General features: G+C 40.7%; 1 protein-coding gene across 8 annotated transcripts in view; it reads right to left on the reverse strand.

The window, feature by feature from the left end:
* The window catches only part of ST7 (suppression of tumorigenicity 7), a 249,212-nt gene that overhangs the window by 67,419 nt on the left and 153,933 nt on the right, over positions 1-27,860 (reverse strand). For 5 of the 8 annotated variants that reach the window (XM_033098862.1, XM_033098867.1, XM_033098861.1 and 2 more), the window contains exons 4-9: positions 24,686-24,740; positions 23,778-23,893; positions 22,335-22,410; positions 20,122-20,190; positions 18,097-18,251; positions 15,793-15,890 (exon numbers count right to left, since the gene is read on the reverse strand). In XM_033098862.1, the coding sequence (XP_032954753.1) occupies positions 15,793-15,890; positions 18,097-18,251; positions 20,122-20,190; positions 22,335-22,410; positions 23,778-23,893; positions 24,686-24,740 (569 nt within the window). The remainder of the gene's footprint in view (positions 1-15,792; positions 15,891-18,096; positions 18,252-20,121; positions 20,191-22,334; positions 22,411-23,777; positions 23,894-24,685; positions 24,741-27,860) is intronic. The other 3 variants (XM_033098864.1, XM_033098868.1, XM_033098863.1) reach the window with 1 other exon arrangement.

Raw genomic sequence — 27,860 nt, forward strand, 5'->3', positions numbered from 1 at the left:
GGCAGAAAGTCGGGGCTTCAACCTTTGACATTCAATCCGAGACTGCAGTGTGCTCACGCAGCCTTCCAATGTTGTCTTTCCTCCCCCACACTTGACGCTGCACCCCCCTGGAATCTGACTCCACGACACACAAATTCCCAGACGCATCCATGAGCTATTCACAGACCCCGAGCTGAGTGCACTGCTTCTGCTGCTGTAAAATCCCCCACAAAACTTGTACCCACCAGGCCACACATAGGGCTGGCTTCTTCCCGTTCCCCAAAGCACAGCCAGACTTACTACTCGGCTTTGGGAGGCACTTCCTGCTGCCCCGAAGCTCAGGCCACGATGTCTGACCCCTGCCACCATTCTTCGAGCGTGTTTCCTACCAGGTAACGGACCCACATACACTGACGGCTCTGGCTCCTGGCTCCCCATTCTCACCCTTAACCCCAAGCCCTGTCCCCAGGGTAGACGATCACAGTCCATGGAAACATCCATTCTAACAGATTAGACGCTCGATTGTCTCAATGCAAAACACTGTCCCCCCACTACAATTAAGTAACCCAACGTCATAGCCAAACCCTAGACCTTGACATTTAGACTTGTTTCCTCTACAATGCACAATTCTCTGAGCTTAATGTACCAATCTCCAGTTATCTTCCACTATTCTTCACACTAAACTTCCTCTTTAACTTCACTAAGACCACCAGTGTCTGATTCTCTCCACTTACTTTTTGTCCGTATCTTCCTCAGGCCAACCATTACTCTTAATTATTTTCTTCCTTTAGCTTCTACGGTATCGCTCTCCTGGTGTTCCTCCTACCTTTACAAATGCTCCTTCTCAGCAGTCCCTGGACGCGTCTCCTCTAGCCAGCCTGCCAATGTTGGAGCCCACAGGGGCTCCCTTGTTAACCTTCTTCCTTCTTCATCGACATTGCTACATATGAAGTGTGACCAAATATGTTGAATGTTTAAATAAAAAAAACATTATTACAGTAAAAGACACATTGCCATTAATCCCCCTCAAAATACTCCCCCTCACTTTAAACACACTTATCCCATCATTCTTCTCACTTTCTGAAGCCATTCTGGAAGTCCTCTTTCATGAGTGTCTTTACTTGTGCTGTTGTGGCTGCCTCAGTGTCCCAAATTGATTTAAAAGATTTACCTTTCATGGTCATTTTGACTTTAGGGAAGAGCCAGAAGTTGCAGGTGCCAGATCCAATGAATAAGGTGAATGAGGACACAGCGTAATGTTTTTATTTGACAGAAATTGCCACATACCAGAAACGATGTGTGACACAGAGCATTGTCATGATGGAGGATGATTTATGACACATTTTAAACCACACTTTCTCTCAACCGTAGCTCACACCTGACTGACTGCATCGAACAAGTTGAAACTTGTCACACACGGTTACTAAGCTTCCATGTGCTGCTTCCCAAATTGAAGACCCCTGCCTTCCCGTTGGCTGGCACACGGCAGCAGCATTCACCATATTTTGTGATCACAATGGAAAGGCTCCATGTCACCTATCACTTCTGGTATGTGGCAATTTCTGTCACATAAAAACATTACGCTGTGTTCTCATCCACCTTATTCACTGGATGTGGCACCTGCAACTTCTGGCTCTTCCCCAAAGTCAAAATGATTCAGGACATCGAGGCGGCCATGACAGTGTAACTGAAGACACTGATGAAAGAGGACTTCCAGAACTGCTTCAGAAAGTGGTAAGAACTTTATGGGATAAGTGTGTTCAAACTAAGGGGGGTATTTTGAGGGGGATTGACGGCAACGTGTCTTTTACTGTGATACATTTTTTTAAATCTAAACATTCACTGTATTTGTTGATCACACCTCGCACATGACCTCACTCTCTCACTCACTACTACGGCTTTAACTTTCCTCCATATACACTGATAGCTCCCAAACTCCTCACCCCTGAGTTCCTGACACACAGCCAATTGTCTTCATGAATTCTCCACCTTGAGGGAAACGAAGCATCTCAAACTGAACGTGGCCAAAACAGAACCCTGCTTCAGCCCAAAAATCTGTTCCTTTCCTCGTCGTCCTCCTCTCCATAAATGGTATGACCATCACCAAGCTGCTCAGGCTAAAAACCTGCAGACTCCTAGCTTTCCGTGACTACACAACTTCTTTTTTTTCACATCTAATCCATTCAGCAATTCATTTTTCAATTGGCTACTGAGAAGCTCCGATGTGTCGGGCACTGTTCTACTGAGATAAAGTAGTAAACAGGTAACAAAAAATTCTTTCCTGAAAGTGACATTCTAGTAAAGGGAGAGAGCAAATAAGCGGACAGGGAAATACACAGACTGTCAGGTGGTGACTAGTTCTAAGGGGAATAAAAAAGCAGGGAAAGAGGTGAGGGGATGCTGGTGTGGCAGGAAGATGTGACAGTAAATAGAGCAGTCAGGGAAGGTGGCATTGTGAAGACAACATCTGAGCAGGAAGCACAGTGGCTGAAGAACTATCACAAATGTCTGGAAGAGGAGAATTTGGGGCAGAGGTCCGGCCAGTGCAAAGGCCCTGAGGTAGCTGTGAGTCTGGCAGGTTCATCAAACAGCAAGACCAGTGTGGTTTGAGCATAGGGAACACACAGCAGAAACGAGGGCTCAATAATGCAGAGCCTTGAGGCCACTCTTAGAGTTTAAATTTGGAGTGAGATGGTCTGAAGACAAAGAACGACAAGGTTTAACTTATGGTTTAAATGGCTCATTCTAGCTGCTCCGTGGAGACTAGATGCAAGGGGACGAGTGGAAGTGGGAAGACCTGTTGGAAGGTTATTATCACCCAAGTGGGAGATAATGATGGTTTAGACCAAGAGGTTGGCTGTGGACATAGTATGAGGCAGTAGGATTCTAAATATATTTTAAAGGTAGACCCAACAGAAATTATAATAGTCACATCCTGTTGACTCTATGTCCAAATATACCTCAACTCCATCTACTTCTCCACTGCCAAGCCCAATTCCACACCCTCGCCAGCTCTTGCCTGGACTGGTAACTGTTTACCTGGGCTCCTTGCTTCCGTTCTTGTCTTTCATGGCTTCCCACTGCACTTACAATGAAATGTACCCTCCTTACTATTTCCGGCAGAGTCCTGAATGACACAGCTCCGCCTGCCTTTTTCAATTCATCTCATTCTGACCTTCCCTTTGCTTACCAAACTCTGCAGCCTCGGGGTCTCTGCATGAGCTGTTCCTCTGAGAGGACCCCGCCTCTCCCTCAGCCTCAGGCCCCAGCAACAGTGTTAGCTCCTCTGGACACCCTCTCAGAGCGACCCCTAAATGGGCCCGCCTGTCACCCTCTATCACAGCACCTTTAGTAGCTCCTTCCGAACACTTACCCATCTGTAACTTGCCGTCTACGTGCCCTGTCCAGGTCATACCCATCCCATCACAGTCATAACTGTCATCTGTCTGGTTGTTCACTATGTCCTTAGAGCCCAGAACTCAGTCAGGCACCTTGTGCGCACTCAGTAGACACTTGTTTATAGAAAAGCATGAATCCGTCCTCCCTTCATCCCTTCCTGCCCCCTCCCCAATGCGATCTAGAGCCCAGGACTTCCAGCTTCCAGAACAGCCCCTCATGTTCCTGACTGCCTTGTCTTTTGATGTCACTCACCCAACACCTGACCTTGGATTAAGCCAGATGTCTATCAATTCTACCCCAACATTTAGGCCAAAGAACACAACTGTGAGGTTTAGAGAAACGACGACAATATAATAGTCGCCAACTGCTACTGGACTAATACTGCGCAGGAAACTGCCAGTCAGTGACTTCTCTCACCCACTCCACCACTTCCTTCACACTCCTCACTCAAGTTCCCCCAGTGAGCTCTCAGCAGAAAACAGGTCAGGAGGCAGGACCCCCTTCGATTCTTCAGCCCTACCTCTCCACTACAACCCCCATACGTCCAACACATCTTTGTATCCCTTCAGCCACGCATGGAATCCCTCCTCTAGTCAACCTGCCCCTGCCGTGCTGTGGAACTATCACTATGCACTTCTCAGGGCCTCCTTCTATCAGTGACCCCTTCTCTTTTGTACGTTATGTACGACTTCTCCCTTTCTTCTCAGTCTTTTACCATCAACATTTGGACATCTCAGGGCTTCTCCTGCTTACATGATTCTTTCTAGGTACCATCACCTCTCTCTTATCCTCTCATATACAAGCTTATCGAAAGAGTTGTGTCCTGGAGACACATCACCTCCCATTCAGGAAGCAATGCAATGCAATCTATTTTACAGCCTTTACACCCCACTGATCTTGCTTTAACCAAATTGCCGATCACCTCTTTGGAGTAAAATGTAACAAATAATTTCCCCGTAATACATATTTACCGAATATTAACTGTCTGACAAGTACTGCACTAAGAATTGTTTATATCTCATATTCATTGTCTTTTCTTATTATGGTTTTCATAACATAACATTCTCCTTAATTTTCTTCCTACTTCTTTCGTTACTTCAAGTTTCCTTTGATCAACTTCCAATTTCACCGCACTTCAATCCTTTTTTCTCTTTTCTTTTATTCATTCTGCCCTGGATGAGCTCATCCTTGCTCATGGTTTTAATGACCTTCCATGCTGATCATTCTCAGAACTTCTGCCAGCCCAGGTCTCTCTGCTGGGTTTAAGGTCTATATATCCTACCACCTACTATATATTTCCATTTAGATGGCCCATAAGCACTGCAAAACTAGCATGTGTAAAATAGAAATATTCCTCCTGGGTATCCCCCTCCACAAAAAGTAACCCAGCTAGTTATATATTACAATCTCAATCCCCATAATGACACCATTGTCTCCCCAGTTTCCCAAGCGAGAAATCCAGAAGTCACCTGTGACTTCTCTTGCTTGCTCTCTCTCTCACACAGTAACCCCACATCCAAAAGGAAAAAAAGAAAACAAAACAAAACCAGTTATCTAATCAGCCTCTGACTTCTGTCAGTTCTACCTCTTAAGTCTCTCAAATGGGACGTAGGATCCACTTGCGGTTGTTTCACTGGGATCCATTAAATTCAACCCAGAGCATCTGGGCCTGAGTGTCTCTCCATTACTGAAGGGTAGAAGGCAAGGTTGAAAAAAGAAACTATAAGGAGACGTTCCTCTCTTTCGAAAAGTGACATGTGCTCAGTTGCAGCAGCACAAAATTAACTCTTACTCTTTAGTGGCAGGTCTAAATAAATCCCCCTGCCTGTAATTCGGGCTGTATGAGAACACGAGTTATTTATTAACATATAAAGTCCAAGTCTACTCGACAAGCCCTTATGCCTCCCCGTCACTGAAGTAAGAGAACGCAGCAAAGGACTTACAACTCAAGACAGAAGACGGGGCACACACGTCTACCTCCTCTCCCTCCCACAAAACCTACAGAAATGACAGGAAATGGTACAAAAGGAGACAAATATATACCGTGATGAAAACAGCAAAGGGGGTGGGAGGAACGGCTGGCAGAGTCTGAACAAGAGATTTAAACAGATTTCTCCAGGACAAACTGCGAATGGGACTTGATTAAACCACAGCTGAGGAAGCTGCAGCTGTTCTAAGGGCCCCGGGGAGGCTGCAGACGTGGTGCTGGCAGACACAGAGGACAGCAGTGGCTGTCAGGTAGTAACGACGCATCACTAAACACCTGCCTAAGGAGCAGTTGAGCTGAACAGCACTTGTCATTCCCCAGAGTTTAATGAAAATAAAATCATATTATTTTCACTATATATTTAATCAGAAAAGAGCTTGCTAAAGAAACGGAAGATTTGTTCAGGGTGGAAAATAGCTTTTAATGTTGGGGGAGGTCATAAGTTCTCAATCAGTCCTCTTATTTTTGCATGTGGTGGGTATGGGGTAAGATGTGGTCCTGTCTACCCCCATCCAGGCACCCATCCGTGTATTCATGCATTCAGTAACACTGAAGCTGAGTAGCTTACCATGTGCCAGAGAACAAGCTGAAGTTCCTGTCTTTGTCACTTTCCAGTGGAGGTGGGACACACACAATATATAAGTAAACAAATAAATAAATGAGATCATTTCAAAAGTGAAAGGGCAATAAAACTAAGAATAATATGACTCAGCACGACAGTGTGAGCACGCGTGTGTGAGAGAGCATATGTGTGTGTACAGCGCTCCTTCAGCAGCCTATAAAAATTAAGACTGGTGATATCAGTCCTCTGCTCAAAACCTTGCAAGCTTCCCCATTTCACCCAGCGGATCAGCTGAAGGCCTTGCTCCAGCTCATAAACTGTCACACCCTCCCCACCCTGCCCTGGGATCACTCTGCTGCAGCCCCCAGTCCTCTTCTGCTGTTACCTGGGGACACCAGGCGTGCACACATACTCCTGCCTTGGAGGGTGTGTCACATGACTAACTTCCATACCTCCTTCAGTCTTTGGTAAAATGTCACCTTCTCTGTCACACACACCTGGTCATCCTATTAAAACTGTGACTTCCATGGCCTTCTCACTCTCTGCCAGCTGGCTTTCCCAATCCTCTTTTTCCTGCTCTACTGTACCATTTTCCCACAGCACTTATCAATTTCTAATATATTATAAAAATACATGTTTATCGTATTTATTCCTGTTCGTCTCCTCTCCCTGCTATAATGTAAAATGCATAAGACCTGGGGCCATTGTCCTGTTCACTGACTATCCCAACCACCTAGGACAGGGGCTGCCACGGACCACAGATTTTCACCGAATGAACAAGTGGATGAATGACTAGATGGTGTAGTGCAATGTGGGTCTGGCAAGACCACAGTAAAGGCTATGGGGTGAAAACGAAGAAAGATGCTGTGAAACCAGACAAACAGCCGGCCTGACTGGCGCCCCTGAATAAAGCCGGTGGGGTCTTAGAAAGGTGAACGCAGAACAGCGGGAAAGCAAGAGAATGTCTGCTCAGAGACACAGCTGAGAAGCAGAAGCCACCACCAGGGAAGCAGACCAGTCTCCAGGTGACAGGCACCGGTCTGAAGCTGCTCAGGGACCAGCCGTACACCCCAGCAGTGGACACTGCTCACCATTATGAGTATGGAAAATCCCAGGGGCAGTTCAGGTGACCAGCTGTGTATTTATCACGCCAAGTAAGACTTCCATGTAAATGACGGTGCCTACTGGTAAGTCAAATAACTCTGTTTCTAGCTAAAACTCTCATCCACATCTGGGATTTTTTACCACCGCTCTTTACTTTATATAACGAATACAGAGTATAAACTGATAAAACCATGCTTTATCATTACTTATGCAACAAGGTAAATCAATAATTAATTAATCTATTATTTGCTCTCACTAATGAAACACTTTTCCTTTCTACATAAATCACTAATTACCAATAACTTGCTAAATACGACATCTTAACATATCAGGCAAATCCAGAAAAGCAAATTATGATAAAAAAAAAGTAAGTGCTCATATAAAGTCTAACTTTGAAGATCAGTGAGTTATTATTTATAGCATTTGCTTTCAAGGTTTCCTTTTTTTTGGTTTGTAAGTACAGCAAATACAAAATCTAGAAACACGCCAACAATTACTTCAGGAACACTTACTAGGAATTAACACAATTCACTGTATACTTCGTCTTTAGTTCAATGGTACATCTGGTTATCTGAAGAGCTTGAAAATAGAAACTGTGTCCAAGTGATACTCCGCTGACTAAAGTATTAAAATATTGTTCTCCCCGTCCCCATGCCCATACAATACTTTCCTTTTTGCTTTCTTTTCTTTCTTTTTTTTCCTTCCTTCTTTCCTTCCTTCCTTCCTTATTCTCGTTCTTTCTCTTTTTTTTTTTTTTGCTTCCAGGTTTTTTATTATGACCAAAGCCACTATAAACATCCCTGTACATGTTTCCAAGTGCCAGTTTCTAGTCTCGGGTATATAACTGGGAACAGAATTGAAGAATCATAAGGATACGTACATGTTCAGCCTTAGTAGGTGATGCCAAACTTCTTCAAAGTGCTTATATAATTTATGCTCCGTTCGCAATGTATAAGAGTTTCCATTGTTCCACAGCATTTTCTACATTTGAAATGGTCAGACCATTTTTATCAGTCTGGAGGGTATGTAAAAATATTTCAATGTGGTTTTACTTTGAATTTCCCTCCTTACTCATAAGGTTGAGATCCTTATATATTTTTAATGACAATTTGAGTTTCCCCTTTTGTGAAGTATCTGTTTTAGTCTTTTGCCCATTTTTTTCTATTTTGTGTTTGTTTGTTTATTAATTCATAAGTGCTCTTTGTATATTTTTTATATTACTTTTATCACTTGATTTTGTTGCCAATAGATACTTTACTTCCTTCAATAATCAAGCCTAACGTCTTCTAAATCAATTCATCAACCAAGTTATCCATAATTTATTATAATTTTAGGAGGAAAAGATATATGTTATATAAAAGAGAAATAATGTGACTAGTAGAATGGAAAGGCAGAGAGAAGAAAGGAACAAAATTAGAGAATTTAAAAATAAGGGAAAAGATTAAAGGGAATAGAAATTAACCCCCAAAATATTCATTTAGAATTTTCCTTCTAAAAATATCTTCTTTTCTTTTTTTCTCTTTCAATTACAGTTGACAGTCAATATTATTTTACATTAGTTTCAGGTGTACAGCACGGTGCTTAGACCTTTATTTAATTTACGAAGTGATTCCCCCAATTAGTCTAGAACCCACCTGGCACCATGCATAGTTACTACAATGTTTTTGTAATATTACTGACTATATTCCCTATGCTGTACTCTACATCCCTGTGACTACTTTTAACTACCAACTTGTACTTAATCCCGTGGCCTTTTTTACCAGCCTCGGACTCCCTCCCCGTCTGGCATCCATCGGTTTATTCTCTGTATCTATGAGTCTGTTTCTGTTTTGTTTGTTCATTTATTTTGTACCTTATGACTCAGCAATCCCACTACTGGGGATTTACCCAAAGAAACCCAAAACATTAATTCGAAAAGATATGCACACTCCTATGTTCATTGCAGCACTATTTACAATAGCCAAGATATGGAAGCAACCTAAGTGCCCATCAATAGATGACTGGATAAAGAAGAGGTGATACTTATATACAATGGAATAGTACTCGTCTATAAAAAAGAATGAAATCTTACCATTTGTCACAACATGGATGGACGTACAATAGTGGGTATTGTGCTAAGTGAAATAAGTCAGAGAAAGACAAATATCACACGATTTCACTTTTATGTGGAATCTAAAGAACAAAATAAATGAACAAACAAAATAAAAAGAGCTTTTTACCTGTGCAATAAGAACAGAATTTCTTTGCAGACTATTCCCTAAAATGAATTTTAAAAACAATTTGGAAGGGTATGATAGTTCTCTTTCCCAAATCACTGATTTCATGAAGATTTTTTTTCATTCATGAACATAAGTAGGAAGAAATGCAAACAGTCTTTAAAGCTCCAAGGCATGATAAGCCCCGAGGTATGTATTTTCTAGAGGGTGTTTTCATTAGAAGTGCTCCTCTTCACAGGTGATTTCAAGGGCATCAGATCACTATCAACATTGTGAAACTAATCCCCAGAGGCCACACCCGAGGATATCTCGCATGACCTAAAAGGGATGTACAATGAACACTTACAATAATTTTTTTAAATAGAACCCATTTTAATTTACAGTAGTTTAAAAATAAATAGTGCTACTTCTAAGGAAGGTAGAAAATCAGTATAATGAAACCAGTAACAAAGAAATGTCACAATCAACAAGAAACGGCCTCCAAGGTGGCGGGGAATTTTAAGCCTGCAAGTCAAATGCTGTATTGCTTGTGTCTGTCTACGAGGTGCTGTACGGTGTGATGGGAGGGGACACCCAAAGAAAACAAGTATCGTACCAGCACTCAGGAAGCTCAAAACCTGGTGAACTTCAGTTACCCTTTGGCATGCTTTGAAAATTCAGCTCCAAAAACCTGTGTCTTTCTGTTCATTTAGCCCTAATCTCTCCTTAATGAAGGGATCACATGAGTAAGTGGTTTGAGATAAAAATAGGAATAAAATAATTGTGAAAAAAAAGAGATCAGGAGAGATGGAACTGTATTATCTCCACACTTGTATGTTTTATTTAGTGAGGGGACTCCCACAGAAGATGCTCAGATATTGAGAATTCCCCTGAAAGCTTAATTCTCACATAGGAACTTGTATAAGATACAAATCAAACTGCTCACAGTCCTTACAAGAGAAGGAATGTATTTGTAGAAGCACAGAAAAGGGGGTAGAGAGGTTGACACTGAACCACAGCGTTGGTTACCTCAGTGGATGGCATGGTAGAAGTGGAGGGGATATCATAACTTCCTTCCTGTGACTTGTTACAATGAGTATGAATTATTTCTATAATTTAATAGGACACCCATGGTGTCCATGAATTAAATGAGATGGTTCGTAAACTTCTTGGCAAAATGTCTGACACCTAGTAATATTCATTATGTAACTTATGACAAAAACAGAAAATCTTCTACGTCTCAATTAGAGACGATGCTGAAAATGCAATAATAATTTTCTCTATACTTCAAGGTTTTTTCTTATGCTTTTCTTATGGCTCTCAAAGTATGGACAGGTGGTTGCTGACACATTTTAGGAGGTCCTTAGGTCTAAATTATTTTCATCATCTGTTTTTTGGCCTTGTCACTCTCACTGTGTCATGAGCATACCGGGGGCATTCTCACAGGCCACAGGTTGGCTGATACCACAAAAGACAAAGTGCAGAAGGAGATATAAGACTAACTGTCTCCTATTCAGCTGGATACTAATGTCACTCTTCTCACAAATTCTTCTCTTTGAGAAAGTTATTTTTCATAAAAATGTTATTTGTGTTAACATGTAATGTATTTATAATTGTTATTCTGAAATGAATAAATACATATTTTTAATATTGTGCTTTAGTTTCTAAAATAGTAACTATCAGTATATTAACACACAGAAACAAATGTTTTGGGATCCTTAGTCATTTTAAAGGGGTTCTGAGACCAAAAAAATTGAGAACCACCAGTGGATATTAGCATTTATTTTTAATTGAAAAAAATGTAATAAAACTATACCTAATATTTACACCTTTCCTTTTCACTTAACAATAGGTCTTGGATAGTAATGGTAAGAAAGCAACACTAACTGAGTATTTACTATCCATGAAGTCCGTAGAGAGAGGTACCCAACCAGCCCCCTGTACTTGTGATGGAGAAGGTTGGCAGACCGGGTTCTCAGAAATACTCATTAGCCATATAACTTTGAACAAGACCTATGTCCAGGGTTGGTCTTATAGAATTAAAAGAGTTTATATTTGCAAAGCACTTAAAATAAAGCCTACAACACAGTAACATTCTAGAAATGTTAACCAGCATTTAGATGGAGTCTGAATGGAGTTATCCCGAGTATAGCTGGAGTTAGAAAAGAATGTTCAGGACTTGTGGGTGGGGGGAGGGGGGCATACTTCAAATTTTGGGAGTCAGGGAGATGAGGAGAATCTAGCCAGGGAGACTATGAGATTTTAGAACTAAGAGAACATGGTTTCCTAAAATCAAGTCAATACAATGTTTCTAAAAGGTTGTGACGGTCTGTGTCAGATGAAAGGACAGGATGTTGAAAGAAGTAGTACTGCAGAGAGTAAAACAATAAAGAGGGGGAATGGCTCCCAGGTCGGCAGAAAACTACAGAAAGGTGGTGAAACAGAAAGGTCATAAAGTCTGAGAACTTATCTTCAACTTTCAAAGACACTGTAGATTTCAGGGAAGAGAGGCAGACAATGCCCTGGAAGCATTTACAGGAAACAAGGAAGACCAGGGCCCCACCTCAGGGCCGCCAGTCTCCTCTCGTTCCCGCCCCTCCCACAGGTCCGCAGCAAACCTGGTGGTTCCTACACTCTTCAGACCCGGACACCTCTCCAGGGAGCCCCATGCGAGCTCCCCCGCCATCCTTGTCCCAGGGCAAGGTTCTAGTGGAAACTGACCAAGTCCAGGGGTGCTGAGAGGCCCGCTTCCACGGTAGGGGGACCTCACACCACTAACAAGTAGAGGGAATAAAACCCGATGTCTGCCTTGAGCAGATTCAGTTTTTCACTATTATCTACACCAGTAGCTCGTGATGGGGAAGAATTTTGCCCACAAGGGGACACTTAGCAATGTCTGAAGACATTTTTGGTTTTCACACTGGGGAGTGACAAGGGGGCAGACTGCTCCTGGCATCTGGAGAGTAGACGTCAGGACTCCTGCTAAACATCCTTCCACGCAAGGATGGCCCCCCACACCCAAGAAGGATGTGGCCCCGAACGTCAACACTGCCAGGAGTGAGAACCCCTTCCCCAAATGACCTGGGTCAGGAGGAGCTCGGGGTCTTTCCTGCAGGCAGACAATCCCCCCACACAGTTACCTACGCCAGCTCCGACAGGGTACAGCTACAGGCCAAAGCAAACAGTCGGCCTTAGGAGTTTACTCCAAAGCGACTCAAATAGGACCAGGGAAAGACAGAGGAAAAGCGTGAGGCTAGTTAAATGGTAAAAGTGGAAAAGAAAAAAGAAACTGTATCATATATCAAATGTTAAAAGGCACAATTACCCAACATGAGAACAAGTAAAAAGACTTTTCTTTAAATTTACGAAAGCAGAAAATGCAACCCTTTTCATTTGGAATAATAAAGAACACCGTACAGTGAAGCTCAAGAGCTACCATGCTCGCGTGGCCCTACCCACGGCCAAAACGTTCCTGCAGTAAGTCGCTGCCACATTCTTGATTGCAAAAGGAAGCTAACTGAAGTGACTTTTTTGGGAAATATCTTGGGACTTCAAAATAATTAATGTGTTGCTTTAAAAAATGAGAAGCCATGAAACCGTGACATCAAGGAACCTCTGTGTCGTTACCTCACCAGTATTTCACTTCCAGTATCAATACTTTATTAGACCCATAATCATCTCCAGCTGGACTTCCCGGAAGTCCCTTTCATTCATTCTCTTTTGGGATATCTCACCAAGTAACCATTTTCCCTAACTCAAGGGGTTTCCAGAGAAATTTTTTAGAGAGTCGATGCTCCACATGGAAGGCTTTCTGACTCCAGCATTTCTATTTCCACTTTAAAATCTACTTTGGGAAAATGCCAAGCTGCGCACAGGGGGAAAGGACGGTTGGGTTGTGTCCTAATGAGAAAGCAGAGCTGCCTGCCCAAAACCTTTATCAGCAGGCTGCCCGGAATCCAGTGTGCTCCTTTATCAGAGGAAGCTTCCCAGCAAGGCGGTTTATGAGCATGTTGTCAGAGCAGCAACCCCTTGTGAAGTCCCCGTTTACGCCTGGCCCGTGACCTGGGAGGAGTCAGGCATCCTGCAAGCTGGGGACCAGCTGCAATCGTACCAGAGACACAGAGAGGCTTCTCCACCTCCCATCCTCCTGGATACCAGGAGTTTCTGAGGGAAAGAGTACATCTCCCCCATGTCTGACATGGTCCTTCCCGGGACTGGTACAACAGCATGGCCCATGTCTGCTGGACGCTTCATAAACTCGGTCAAAAAGCAACATGTACTGGTATTCTAGTAACATGGCATTTCTTTTAGAAAAGTAACCCAAAACACATACCTATAGATACAGACACACACACACAGAAATACGTGTGTTCTGTGTAGAGAAAACAGAGATTGCTTGACTGACTGATTCGTTTAAGAGAAAGTAATCAGGAGTATCCCAAAACGACCACCAGAGGATGGGCAAACACAAGAAGGCCTTGCAGAGAAAATAAGGAAGAGGAACGTAAGCATGTCTCCCACATGCCAGGTCTGATCACATTATCGCATTTCATGCTCCCTCAATTAATCTTTCAGGTAAGTATCATTATCCCCAGTTAATGGAGGACGAATGAAAAGCCCATGAATGGGAAGTGAGTTGCCCTGGGTGACAGAGCTAATTCGCATCCAGCTTTTCTAAGGCCTGCCCAGCAGGTATTCCACTGCCTCCCAGACTTTCCCCAAGACCTACATTCGGACTGGGTCAAGAAGTGGAATTCTCAATATAACATAATGTGAAACACACCAAACCATAGTAAACATGTATTGGTTTTAATAGTGTGAAATTTTATATATATACATATATATATATATATATATATATATATATATGTATATATATATACTGAAAACGACGGTTATCAGAAGGAGACTGATAGAAAAAACACTGGAATTAAAGTTATCCGAGTTCATTTTTCCTATGAAATTGGAAAATATACATAATAAAGTAAATCACCAAAATCTGCTCCTCCACGCATGCGTGTCCCCGGCTAACTAAGGATAAGAAGAGGCAATGAACATAAAACACCTTGCAAAAGGCTGGGTGCCGCTGGGCCAGGTGAAGACAGAGACATACCCTGTCCTTCCTAAAATTCTCAGCTTTTTCAGAGCCAAACGGATGGGTAATTCCTTTGGTCTGTCAAGGGACAAAATTTCTGCAAGTTAAAAAGCTTGAGGGCAAGTTCATGTCGCTGCAGAAATCTCCTTTTCTTAGAAGTAGCTCATATACTTTATCGCAAACATTCTTTAAATTCTTCCTTCAACCAAAAGAATCTACTCCTGAGAGCCCTCTGCCGTGGCTGTGCCTGAAGGAGCATCTATCACCTTCAATCAAATAAAATTACTTCAGAATCTTCCTCCTCTTGCTCCTGTCCTCCGGTCTGGGGACAGCCACTGGGGACACCACTGCTGTCCAATGGAGTAGCCAGAACCCAAGCATAGGTCTTGTTTGGGGCTGAACACTATGCTACAACTTGCAGAAATAACCTGGTGGCCTGGGGTGCAGGTCCCTGCCTCCACAGACTGGCTAGGAATTCACACGAGTAACTGCCCTTCTGGAGACAAACTGAGAAAGGACTCACCAGGTTTACACAGTCCTGTTCTCAAACCCAAAGCTCAGAAGTGGGCAAGATGCCGCTTTATCTTGCCTCGGGGCTCTCCCATTTTTATAATGGGCAGTTAGCTCCTCTACTAATCCAGGAAGATAGCAGAAGAATGAAATGTTGACAAAGGTTTTCTGAAATTGTTTTTAAAAAGAAAATGACTTATAAATACAGTTGACACTGATGTCAATTTCTTTATGAAAAGTATTTCTTATCTAAAAAAATAAATGTGGAAGTAAAAGTTCCTCAGTGGGTTTCCCTTAAAACTACTGTTTTCATTTAAAATTACATAATAATAACAACCTTCCTTGGTTGTTTCACTTTAAAACTTTCACTTTAAAACTACTTCCTCTCTTCCTATGTTGCCGACTACTAATAAAATATCCTGATTCAAGAACCTAGGAAAATGCTTGAAATGACTACAATAAGATCAGATCAGAATATTATTAAATTTGAGGGCAGCAATTTGACCCATAGTTTATTCAATTCTTCTTAAAAACTAAACACAAAAAACATCAGTTAGCTAAGATGGCTGATCCCATTCTTGGCTTCTGGCTACAGTCCCGAGGTTTAATAATAAGGATATCTACTGAGATTTCTTTAATACGCTAGTCACTCTATTAAAAGCTTTGCATGTATTATCTCATTTAATCTTTGCAACAATCCAAAGTAGTAACCATGATTATTACTGTATTGTTATTGTTACCGTCATTCTAGAGATGAGGAAACAGGGCACAGGAAAGTTAAGTAACGTGTCAAGATCACTCATGCAGTAAGTTAGGAGCTAGAGCTGAACTCCACGTGGAATGGCTGCAGTGCCCATGGACCAGCACACCTCACTGGTACGCCCTGCTATGGACATTCAGTGGGCCCCTCCCTCTCTAAGTCCAGTGCACTGCCACTGATCCCAAACAAATTCAGACTCACATCTCTCATCATTTTCACTGCTTCCCTCGTCCTTCCGAGTCTTCTGGCACACATTGCTAGCCTTCTTTTGATGTAGACCAAGACATTGGTGTCTCGTCCTGAAAAGGGTGATATAAAACACCAAAATTAAAAACGAAACAGGAGCTTCCAGCTGAGCAGCAAGGAGAAATATAGGGTCCCAGGTGCCACGCCCACCAAGGAAAACCTTGGAGAGGACGAAACCTGCTCCCAGCTTCTCCACCGCGGGCTCCAGCCATCCTGATGGCTTCACTGGCAGAACGAATGCACGAGGGCAAAGTCAAAGTGCTTAGACTTCCAGAGGTCAACTCCTGGGACCCGTCATCTCACCCATGCTTTTGAGTTAGGATGGTGAATATTTGATAAATAAAGTCATCTGCACATGCACAAAGAGCTGGGAAAATGAATGTACCCACGTTGCATGGGTTTAGGAGCAGGAATTCCACATCCTTCCAGTGTGCACGCTTTTGGCGAGGACGCCAGAGGCCAGTCTCAGGTTGCATCCTGATGAACCATTTTTTTTTTCCTTCTGACATTAAGTCTAGAGAAGCCTCATCTTGAACTTCTGTTTTATATTATTCTTTCTCTAACACTAGTGACATCATAATCATCTCCAGGTCCCCAAAGCAGTCGATTTTAGATGGCAATATAACACATTCCAGATATGACAATAGAGTATGCAACAAAATGAAAAACTACCCTAGTGTTAGAGAAAGCACTGACAAGCTAAATAGTTATAATAATAGTCACCAAAACGGCCCTTAAAAAGTACATTAACAACTTCGTATCTTAATCTTTTATGTAATTATATGTCTTTTTGGGTATGTTCCCAGGCCAGTGAGAACATGCATGTGCTTAATCCTCAATAAAATTACCATGTTTGAGAAAAATATGACACACCTGTTATAGATTAAGTACATGTATAATATGTAGCTATTAAAAGATGTTAAGACTAAAGTCCTAACATTTCAAGTTTTAAACAATGAGAACAAGATGTGTGCTGAATATCTGCCAAGTACCTACAAATTATTTTAAAGATGTGATTATATTTTGGGGGTAGATCTAGGCAATAGGTTGAAAGAATTTAATTTATAAGAGAAAAGAAATAAAGAAAATTTCTTAAGTTATATTACAGGTTACGTAATTTTATATATTAATCCTTATTTAGTTTACAAAGTAGACATTTACTAATATGTCTTCAAAGTTCATTGTTATACATATTTTTTAAAGCAAGATACAGATGGTGATTAGAGATTTGATCAACACAGACTCGATGCAGAATAAAAATAGACACCTGTGTATTAATGGGTTGTATGGACCCGTTCGTGTATACACAGGCCATAAAGCAAAGATTCAGCTGCACCTTAGTCATAGGGACCAATGCACTCAGTTTCTGCACCAAATCCAAGTTTAACACTAAAATATAATCTTATCATCTCAAATATATACACTCCTACTCTCCAAAGGGGCAGGAGCAAGAAATGAAGTGAGAGAAATTCCACCTTGAGGAAATAACCCAAAGTTAGGTTGGATGATGAAAACACTCCCTCTCACGAGGATCACTAAATTTCTGCTTAACCAACAAACCGAGAAGTCAGGGGGCTGGGGGAATTCCAGAAACGATTTTGTTGTTTTTATACCATTCCCGCAAAATATCACTGACTCTCTCAGCTTAGTGTACTGAAGTGTAAGGTCTCATTTTAAAGAGTGGTACTAAATAAAAGAAGTCATTATTTTTGATGTAAAAAAGATAAATAATTAGGAATGTATGGCTCTTTTGCTCTGGAAGCCAATACCAAAGGTTCCTAAATAAAAGCTAAATACTAAGACGATCACAATAACTGTTACAGTTTTAATTGTCCTATTTCAACCTAAGCTGTGGAAGACCCATAAGATACTATTAACACTGATTGATAATATTAACACTAATTTAAGTCCTGTTTCCCAATTAGGACTTAAAATTCATGGAGCAGAGGAGCAAATGATAAACAGAAATACATAAGACTTCTGGGGAGACAGGAGGTTACCACTACAGGTGATTACCATTTATTTCTGGAATTAGGACTCTATGGGCAGAAAGAGAAGCTGAGTGTCAATGTGAAGAGGAACGCAGCTATAAGCTCATTACGTACAGTGCTGTTATGGGAAGGGAAAAATGAGTGAACACAAAAGCACAACCAGGATTTATTCCCATCTAGGAGAACGATATTTTGAACTGGCCTGAAAGGTGCTCGTATGAATCATGTTACAGTTCTGACCCCGCATGTCGGCCGGAGGAAACCTTACTGTGTTGGGCTTCGTACTGGGATCCGTGGTGCTGTAGCTGCTGGGAACGCCGGTAGCAGCCGTCCCCAGCCTTCAGGGCCTGTTTAAACAGCTTCTCTGCTTCGGCAATGGTTGTCGCTTCCTCTTCAGCCAAGAGAATATAAGCAGTTGCACACCTGTCCATTCAGATAAGAGCCATCATCAGTTCCAAATTCAAGAACATTGTGGCAGCCGTGGGAGTGCATGCAGAAGGGCGAGGAGTTAACGTCAAAACATGCAGAGTGGCCGCCTGGTTCATGCACCCCTGGTGTAGTTGTTGACACAAAATAATGGTACAAAAGAAATGTCTATATTTCAGCTCGAGAGGGAGGATGCACGGTGTTAGGAGCATGGCTCACACGTGGACTCTGCCCCTTCTCAGTGTGTCACTTTGGGAAGGTATCAGTCTGCCTCCCTGACGGAGAACAGCGTGGCCGCTCTGTGGCAGCGTTGTTGTCAGGTTAAGTAAGCTGATGCATGGAAAGTGCGCAGTACAGTCGCCAGCAGGTGGAACATGCTCAGTACATGTCAACTACCGAGGGCAGTGGTGACAGCGGCATTAACTAGCTCCCCCGACACTCACAGGTGCAGGGACTAGACACACATTTCCTTCTGTTACTAAACATCGTCTCTATTCTCAAACACAGATTCAGTAAATCAAAGAAATTACTCATTGGAAAAAGCAGTGCTTCTCGTTCCAGTGAGCACAGGTTTTCTATGTCCGACAAGCACACTGGAGAACCCATGGGCAGTGTTATTTCTGAAGAGCTCACCATTGTACTCGGCCTCAGCAGCAAACAAGAGTTATACCTCATGCCTTCAACAATAACAGCTCCACCTGTTGCTTTGTGTGTATTAAGCACTGTACCAGGCACTTAACATATATCGTCTCATTTAATCCTTTCAACAACTCTTTAAGGTAGGGGGCAAGAAAGGACAAACGGTTCACTAACGAACAGGGGGAGCTCTTGGAAATTTAAACCTTCCACACCCTATGAGAACAAGCCAACTGCCCAAGAAAGGGAATGTACTAGGGAAACGCTGAGGCCGGAGCCAACCACAGAGGTCCTCAGCTGCAGGGACCCCTTTGCTTTCCTTCTACTCCACTGCTTCTCTGTGGTCACTTCCCTACTTAACAGAATCTCCATCAGACCACAAGAGAGAAAATAAACAGAAAGTAAAACGAACTGTCACTTTTACTATTCATAAACCGCAGTGGCCAGCTCGGACAAAAGGCTGAACTTACGGCTCATGTGAGGTTTGGGGTCACTAGTTAATGCTGGCCATGAGGAGGGGTCTTGCAAGTTCTTAGCCACTCCTTCTACGTTCAGGCAGGACTGATCGACCAATGGGGCTCTAAATGGAATGTGGTGAGGTTGGGAGGAAAATGCCCAGGAAAAATGCTGTCAGCCAATTACTATGGAGGGCAGTAGATATGACTTGGAAAGAGTAACAATGATGCTGAAACTGCCCAGTGATTCACTAGAGAAACTAACTGGGATCGGCCTCGGGAAGCAATACTTAAGGCTTCAGGGGCCGACATATAAATATGGGCCAAGGGTAATGAAGTGAAAACCGAGATTATAATTCTGAGTGGCAGATACAGTATCAGAGGAATGAGCTATAAGATTATAGTCGGCGGGCTGGGAACTCAGGACAGGTCAGGGCCAGCTTGCTTACTTTGTTCATTTATATTACAATAGTATCTTAGGAGAGGCAGAGTAGCACTACTGGCCAAGAAAACACACATCCATGTGAAACTCATGAGACTGGGGTAGAAACATGCTAAGAGCTTGTGAGTGAAGGAGAAAGGAGAGCAACAGAAGTGCTAATGGTTGGGGTACAGAACAGACTGCTCAGCTGATGGAAGAGAGAGACGAGGCATCCTTGTCACAACACAATACACATACAGAAGCAAGAAGTGTGGAGATGGGGGGTCGACCATCCAGATACCTGCTACAAGTCTCATGTGCTTAGAAACAGGGCACCCGACAGGTCTTGACTTACTTTGGTAACAATTTTATCTCCCAGATGGTAGAGGAAGCAATTAGGGGAACTTCAACTCTGGACCTAATTCTGACCAAGAAGAAAAAAATAGTTGGTGAAATGAAAATTGATAGGAACATTCAGAGAGAGTTACTATGTCATTTTGGAGTTGAGAGTAATCAAAGAGGGTAAGGTGGACTTCCAAAATTCAAAGAAAAGAGGCATGACTCAATGGCATGAGACTCAGAAGGAAAAACGGTTTAAGACGGTTGAGGAGCTTCCAAATATCCAACAGTAACTGCAGTCACAATGGTCCTCTCAGGAAGAAAAGATGGGTGATATTAAAGTAACCTGGCTTAATACAGCTGCATGAAGATCTCTCACAGGTCAGATTTTTAAAGGACTTGTTTAAAAAGATGGAAAGAAGCATGTAACGAGGGACTATAACAGAGTGGCATGAGCTTATAAGAACATCAGGAGAGCTAAAACTCCAAATTAGCTAAAGCTTGCAAAACAAAATAAAGATAAAATGAAACAAAATGCTAAAGACACCATCTATTCGTTTTTAAAGTATGTTTAAGACCTTAACACCACCGTAATGCCTCCAAAGTCATCACAAAAATAAATAAGTAAAAAAAGATAAACAGCACAACAACAACAAAACAAGGAAAGTTTACAGTTAGTAGCAGCAGATAATAAAGAGAAAGCAAAATTCTCTAACTCCTATTTTGTTCCTAGATTCTCCATCAAGGAGAACAATTGTCAGACTGAAAAAGGGAGAAGTAATTAAACTCTCAAATAGGTTTTAAAAAAAGATGTAAGATAGCACATAACTGATCTACCCTAAATGAATCACTGTGCTGGGATGGGTATATCCCAGGAAGCCAACAGACGTTGCAGGCAGGCCCAGGAGCTGCCCTCTGTGGACAACCGAGGACTCACAAGGATGGAGAGGCACTGGAAGACGAGATGACACAGGTAGCATAAGTGTTCACAAAGGGGAAGAGGGCAGGCTTCCCAAACTACAGAACAGTGATCTGGAAAGATATTCTAATGGATTATTAAAGGGATGGTCTCTAAGCATTATAAAAAGAAAGTCGTGAACACCAGAGCTAGCTTCAATTCACTAAGACGAAACAAGTCAGTTTGTGCTGGCTTAGTTTACTCTAATAGATTTACTATCCATGAAAGATCCATAGCTACAACTGGCATTCTTAAGATCCAAATGGAGAAATATGGGCTGAATCACAGTGCTACCGGTGGCTTAGTCAAACAATATCCATGGATGATGACTCATGAAGACACGACTCTGGAGGGTAGTTTGTGTATGTCATATCACAGGGATCTATCCCTGGCCCTGATATTTTTATCAGAAACATGGATGACACACAGAAAGCAGGCATATCAAATTTGTAGATGACAAGAAACTGGAAAATAAATATGTTGCATGACAGAATCCAAAACCAAATAGATCAACAAGTTAAAGTGGCAGGATTTCCAACTCTCAAGTGACACTTTTTCCTAAATCCACTAAAGAAGATTCTGTAACCTTCTTCAGAAAAAAAATCATAAAATAGTTTCACAATGACCGCTTGGCAGGGAGAGTGTTGAGGTGATTCAGGCACCAGATGGGTGGCTGAGCTAAGTGACCTTTAAGGTCTCTGCCAACCCTGAGCTCTCTGATTCTGCTTGTAAGAATCTTTCTCATTTTCTGAGATCTCCAGAAGCAATTTCCCAGCCTTCCTTGAGAACCCACAGAATGTTTAACAACATGAAGGACAGCCTTTCCTGTCATCTTTGTCTTGATCTTGAAATATTTTTGAAATGTAATTTTTTCTCCTTATGTTTTAATTGTTTTCCCCACTAGCAAAAGTTCTGGCTAGAAAATGTGATGGCACAGATGACCATTCTACATCTATGAGATTTTCCCTGTCAAAATGTTTTAGACATGTAAATAACTATATTTATTTTACATACTCACAATATCCCATGGATAGCCCTTGAAGGATTTAATTTCGAGTCAAGCAAAACCACTGAATTGTTCTCTAAAATGGCTAAAACCACCTTCACATGAAAGTCCTACATAAATTGTTTTTTTAAACTAATGCCCCCCCCCCAAAATAATCCTCAAGTTCAAATGCATATCTTAATATCAGTATCCCATCAATGGCAACTAAATACATTTAGCAAAGAATGAGCTATCCTTCTTAAAAGCAAGATTTTCCCACACTTACTCATTTATCTCTAAGGCTTCGTGAGCTGCAGAAATCCTAGCTTGGGGATTTCTCTCTCGCCAGGCTTTCTGCATTACTATTTTAGAAAAACAGAAAAAAGCAAGTCATACAATACACATAATTAGAAAGACTCAGTACAGGACAACAGCTAAACTGATAACTTCCAGCTTGAATTACAAGAGAATATTTCACTTACCAGAAGAGCCAGCCCTAACCTCCAAAACCACACAAATATGTTCTAATTTGCTTTTCAGTTGTCCTTCAATTGCTGAGACCAAGTCTTTCTTGCGCTCATAAAACTACAGAACTAAATTTTATACACTAATCCGTAGTCTACAAGCTTAGAGACTGAATCTTGATGGTTTCTTAATCAACAAAAGAAAAGGCACCCTGATGGAGTTACTATTTCTTTTGCTCACTAGTGCCATTTGTTGTTAAAGGATGGATGTTATTTTACACATTTTGAGATGACATTGCTATTAATCTCTTCTTCCCTCTACTTCGGCACAACTTCATTTCTATTGGTCATTTTCCAAAGCACTTGCTACAGGCTCTGGATATTAGAACATTTTAAAACCATTTGAAGAATTGAGTTGGGTCAGAAAAAAGTGCTTTAGGCTCTTGCTTAACATGTGTACCTGTTCCCAAAGTTTGCTGCAAGCCCCTTTTTCAGTGTTTGAGCAGTGTGTGAGTATACTGTGGGAAGCTCAATGCTTCGGATATTTATTTTACTGTGAAGTTCCAGCATGCAAAGAGTACCTCCTAAAAAAGGGTAACAATCCCCTTATTTGTATTATAAAGTTGTGTCTTCTAAGTTAGTTTGTTAGGAGTATGTATATACTCCTCTTCTTAAAGATTTGTTTTCACCTATTTACTTTAAGGTTGGTAATATAAAAAAATATCACTAGGACTACTTAGGACCCAAGCAGTGTCAAGTGCATGTTCAACAAAGTCTTTTCTAGGATGGAAAACAAATATGGATTCCAATAGCCAAGGCCATGTCCTCATTCATTGCTAGTAAACCAATAAATAGGCATATAAATCACTACAATATATTTGTTAATCATTTAGATTCACTGAATCCTAATTTCTAATTAGAATATCATCAAGAAGACATGACCCTTCATTCTATCGCAACCAACCAAGAATTAATTAGCTTCATGTAAGATTTCTATTTCTTTAAAACATGTAAATCCAACTTTAGTATTTTTTTTTAAATAATAATTTAAATTATAATGAGGGACTCATTACTACACCGATACTTCATTGTAATAAAACCTTCATTTAGGTATCAGAATTCTGGGTTCTACTAGTCAATCTCCAATTTAATATTTTTTTCACTGGGGTTTTTATAGAGCGGATACTTCAATAGCAGTAACCTTGAAACTTAAAAAAGACCAAAAGGCCCTCCCACTTAGCAACTAACTAAAGGATTTTCCGTACTTGCATCTGCGGGACGCAGATGGTCCGAGTCACAAGTAAAGAAAGTCTGGTGGTCCTGGGCAGAGAGATTCATGTCATAATAAGTCAGAGGCTCTCGTCCTGTCACCCAAGTGTACCTGTAAAGGCAAAGTAAGACTGTCAGATGCTTCTAAGAAAGGAAAGCAAGACCTACAAAATATTAAGCTGCACAGGAGTTGAACTGTCAACCATTAACTGAGCACTCAAACTTCGCCAATGAATAAAAAAGTGTGTTTGTACAGAGGGTGCCAAAAAAATGTATACACATTTTAAGAAAGGAAAAAACTGTATTAAAATTATAATACTCAATATATACTGATAACAAAAGATGAGTACAAGTCATGTGTGTACATTTTTTTGACACCCAAAATGTTTTATATATTAAATCACCCTATTCTCTCTTTAGAAAGTATATCAACAGTAAAGAAGTAAACATTTTCCCCTGTATTTTTGGCATAAAACTTTACTAGCACTAGCTGATGAAAACCTTCCCTAATTAGTATTATGACTAGACATTTCCCAAAAGCTATGACAGACCATTCTGATTTGTCTAATTACACTGCAAAATTAAATTTCAACCTAACTTCTGTGGCTTCTTCATAACCATCTTCCAGGTAAGCTTCAAAATATTTTGACTGTGTAATATGTAATAAAAAGAATAACTATAATTGAAAATTTCTAAAAGCTACACATTTTTGAACATTATCCCAATTTCAATGCTAAAGTACTTGCAAAACAGAAAAATCACAACATTTGAAGATAGTATCAAAAAAATGGAAGCACTAAGCAGACTCTTACAATGACCCCTGAATGAACCAGCAAAAACATGTGCTGCTGTCTTTGCTCTCTGAACTGGACCCATTTGTCTCCCAAGCTGCCAAAATGCTTACCGATTATATTCAGCGCCCCGAAATAAATTTAGTGGATTTCGCCATACTTTGCATTCTGAAACAAAGAGAAATATGAAAATGCTACACATAGTTCAGAGACACTACAAGCTAATTAATTCAGCAAAACACCCTTCCTGGTCATTTGATAAGATAATTTTATTCTCTGTTCTCTAACTGGGAAGCAAGGAAGAAAAACTCTGGGTGGTTAATCAGGAAACGTGGCTCAGGCACCAGGACTGTGGAAAGTTCGCCTAATCTCTCTAGGCCCACGTTTCCTCATTTATTAAGTCAAGGTATGTGCCAAAATCAGCTGGTTCATAACTTCTACAGTCATTTCAGGAGGTCTAAACAGACTCTATGAATTTACTTCTAAAATTGTAGGTAGATGGCATTGGTGGAAGCAAAACTACTTTCTGTTACTCCAAAATATATTTTACAATAACTTCATATTTGACAAGCTAAAATTAAGCTATGTAGTATAATATGCAAAGAGCCTTACATTCTTAATTAAGATCTATGTTAATACTGATTTTGTGGTAATTCAATGAAGTTTTATATTGCTAATAAAGTTACCATTATTGTAGGGAGAAATGCTATGAAAATAAATTGATTTAAAACATTTAATATTGTTTACTAATGCAGATACATGTATTCATCATCAGACTAATATCACAATGTTAGCATGTACTAATAGATTATACATCTTTGTTATACAAGGACCACAGAAATTTACAATCATGGAACTTTAACTTAGAAAAGGCAATCATTAGCTTTTAAGACTGTGTTATATTAAGGGTGTGACTAACAAGCTACAATTCTTTTAACAAAGCCTATGATTAAGACTTTCTACTGAATCAGAATAAATAATGTTTTATTAGACAATAAATTCAGTTAACAGTACTTAAAATATCCGTGTGTGTAGTCAGCCACAGAACACACCCGAAGACATACGAGGTTTGACAATTAAGTTTGTGAACTCATCCTAGAAAAAGTGCTACATACTTCATTGCTGAATATCACTATGGTCACCTTCGAAGTACTCCCCTTGGGAAGCTATGCACCGATGACAGCACCTAGTCCACCCTTCAAAGCAATTCTGGAACTCTTTTTCTGGAATGGCCATCAGAGCTGTCATCGTAGTACCCTTGATGTCCTGAATGTCATCAAAATGTCTTCCTTTCTATATTTCCTTTATCTTTGGGTAAAGAAAGAAGTCACTGGGGGCCAGATCAAGTGAGTAGGGAGGGTGTTCCAATACAGTTATTTGTTTACTGGCTAAAAACTCCCTCACTGACAGTGCTGTGTGAGCTGGTGCATTGTCGTGATGCAAGAGCCACAAAAACTTCAAGTCATCTACCTTTTCCGCACAGCTTTTTCAGCACTTCCAAATAGTAAACTTGGTTAACTGTCTAGTTGGTAAAAATTCATAATGAATACACCCTCTGATATCCAAAAAAGTTAGCAACATCATTGCAACAAGTTCACGAACTTAACTGTCAGACTTCATATGCACACAAAAGTGAGCAATTACTTCAGAAATGAAAAGAACATTAAAGGCCATGGGGAAATCATGAAGATTCTACCTGCAGTCCTGTTACAGTCAGTATCCATCCTTCCACCCACCCAGCCATTCAGCCACCTACCCAATGAGCACTGAGCTCTCAGTGGGGAAACAAGTAAACCGTCCATTACAATACAGCGTGAAAACAAAGAACCTAAAACACGATGGAAACACTGTGTAATCTCAATAACGTTTTGTTAAAATAGTGAATAAAGGGTGTACACATAACATGAAAACATGTTTTTATTAAACAAAGATAAATTTATCTTTAAGTTAGGGCAAGATCACACTTAAAATGTACCCAATGTTTTATAAACAACGGCCCTAAATTTTCTGTCATTTGAGCTTAACTTGTCATTTAGGAAATGACCTTTGCTCAGGTAGCATTCAGCATCTTTGAGTTTTATTCTTGAGAAACCGAAATTCAGTGGTTGCCACTTCATGTAGCACCAACAAGAAAATTAGGCTTCCTTTAAATACTTTTCTTCCAGACACAAAGCCCCTGAGAGGCGTCGTCACTGCACTCCAGACCGTGGCTTGCCTCACACTGGCAAGCCAGACAACCACAACTGCTGTTCTCGTGGCTATGCCAGCTCTTAGGTCTTCCCCACTCCCAACCCCTCCCCAGAGGATGGATGTCTTTCAAGATTCAAACTGCTCCTCTTACAAAACTTAATGAATATTGCAACTTTGTATTCAACATACAATAAACATGCATACAGATTTATGTACAAAGGATGCTCATGGTGCCATAATTTATAATAAAACAGGGACTTTGGGGGTGATGCCAATCCCCCACTGAATTTCATGTGAAATATTAGTAAAAAGGTTATGGCAAATAATTTGTCTCCAACAAATATTACATTATCTGGAAAGATAAGCACTGTTCAAATATCAATGGACAAATTACAAAGTAAATTGCCTTCAATTAAAATTGCAATCCAATTTTATATATTGGATGCAAATGAAACTATTTCTAAACGACAACTCCAAAGAGAAATGGTGTGTATGCCTAAAGTATTGAGCAGTAGTATCTGAAGCGACTCTTTATTTAAGAAGTGCCTCAATACAGCCAGCAGGGGGTGCTACAAACATTTTGAAATATTGTTTTTATGACTTCTATTAGAGAACTGAACTTTTTTAAAAAAGGATGAAGAAGTACAAATCACTAGCTATAAAAATAGGGATGTAGAGCACAGCATAGGAAATAAAGCCAATAGTATTGTAATAACTATGGATGGTGTCAGATGGGTACTAGTCTTTTGGGGGATCACTTTGTAAGGTATATAAATGTCTAATCAGTATGTTGTTCACCTGAAACAAATATTGTATGTCAAATGTAATTGAAAAATAATTTTTTTAAAAAAAGGAATAGTAGTACAATTAACCAAAACCAAGAACTGTGGAGAGGGCGATGGGCAGTCTTCACCTTTCATAAAAGGGGGTCAATATTAAATTGAAACATAGTAGTAAAAAAAATCAAATAGCAAACAAACAAAAATCATTCTTCACATTAGTGTTATACATGTGGTTTGTATTCAGTTTCTTCAGCTATTCCTGCAACTTAGAAATGAGAATCTAAGTAATTGTAACAGATGTAAACTGTTCTGAGAA

The sequence above is a fragment of the Rhinolophus ferrumequinum genome, chromosome 26 (genome assembly GCF_004115265.2).
Source record: "Rhinolophus ferrumequinum isolate MPI-CBG mRhiFer1 chromosome 26, mRhiFer1_v1.p, whole genome shotgun sequence".
Classification (NCBI taxonomy): Eukaryota; Metazoa; Chordata; class Mammalia; order Chiroptera; family Rhinolophidae; genus Rhinolophus; species Rhinolophus ferrumequinum.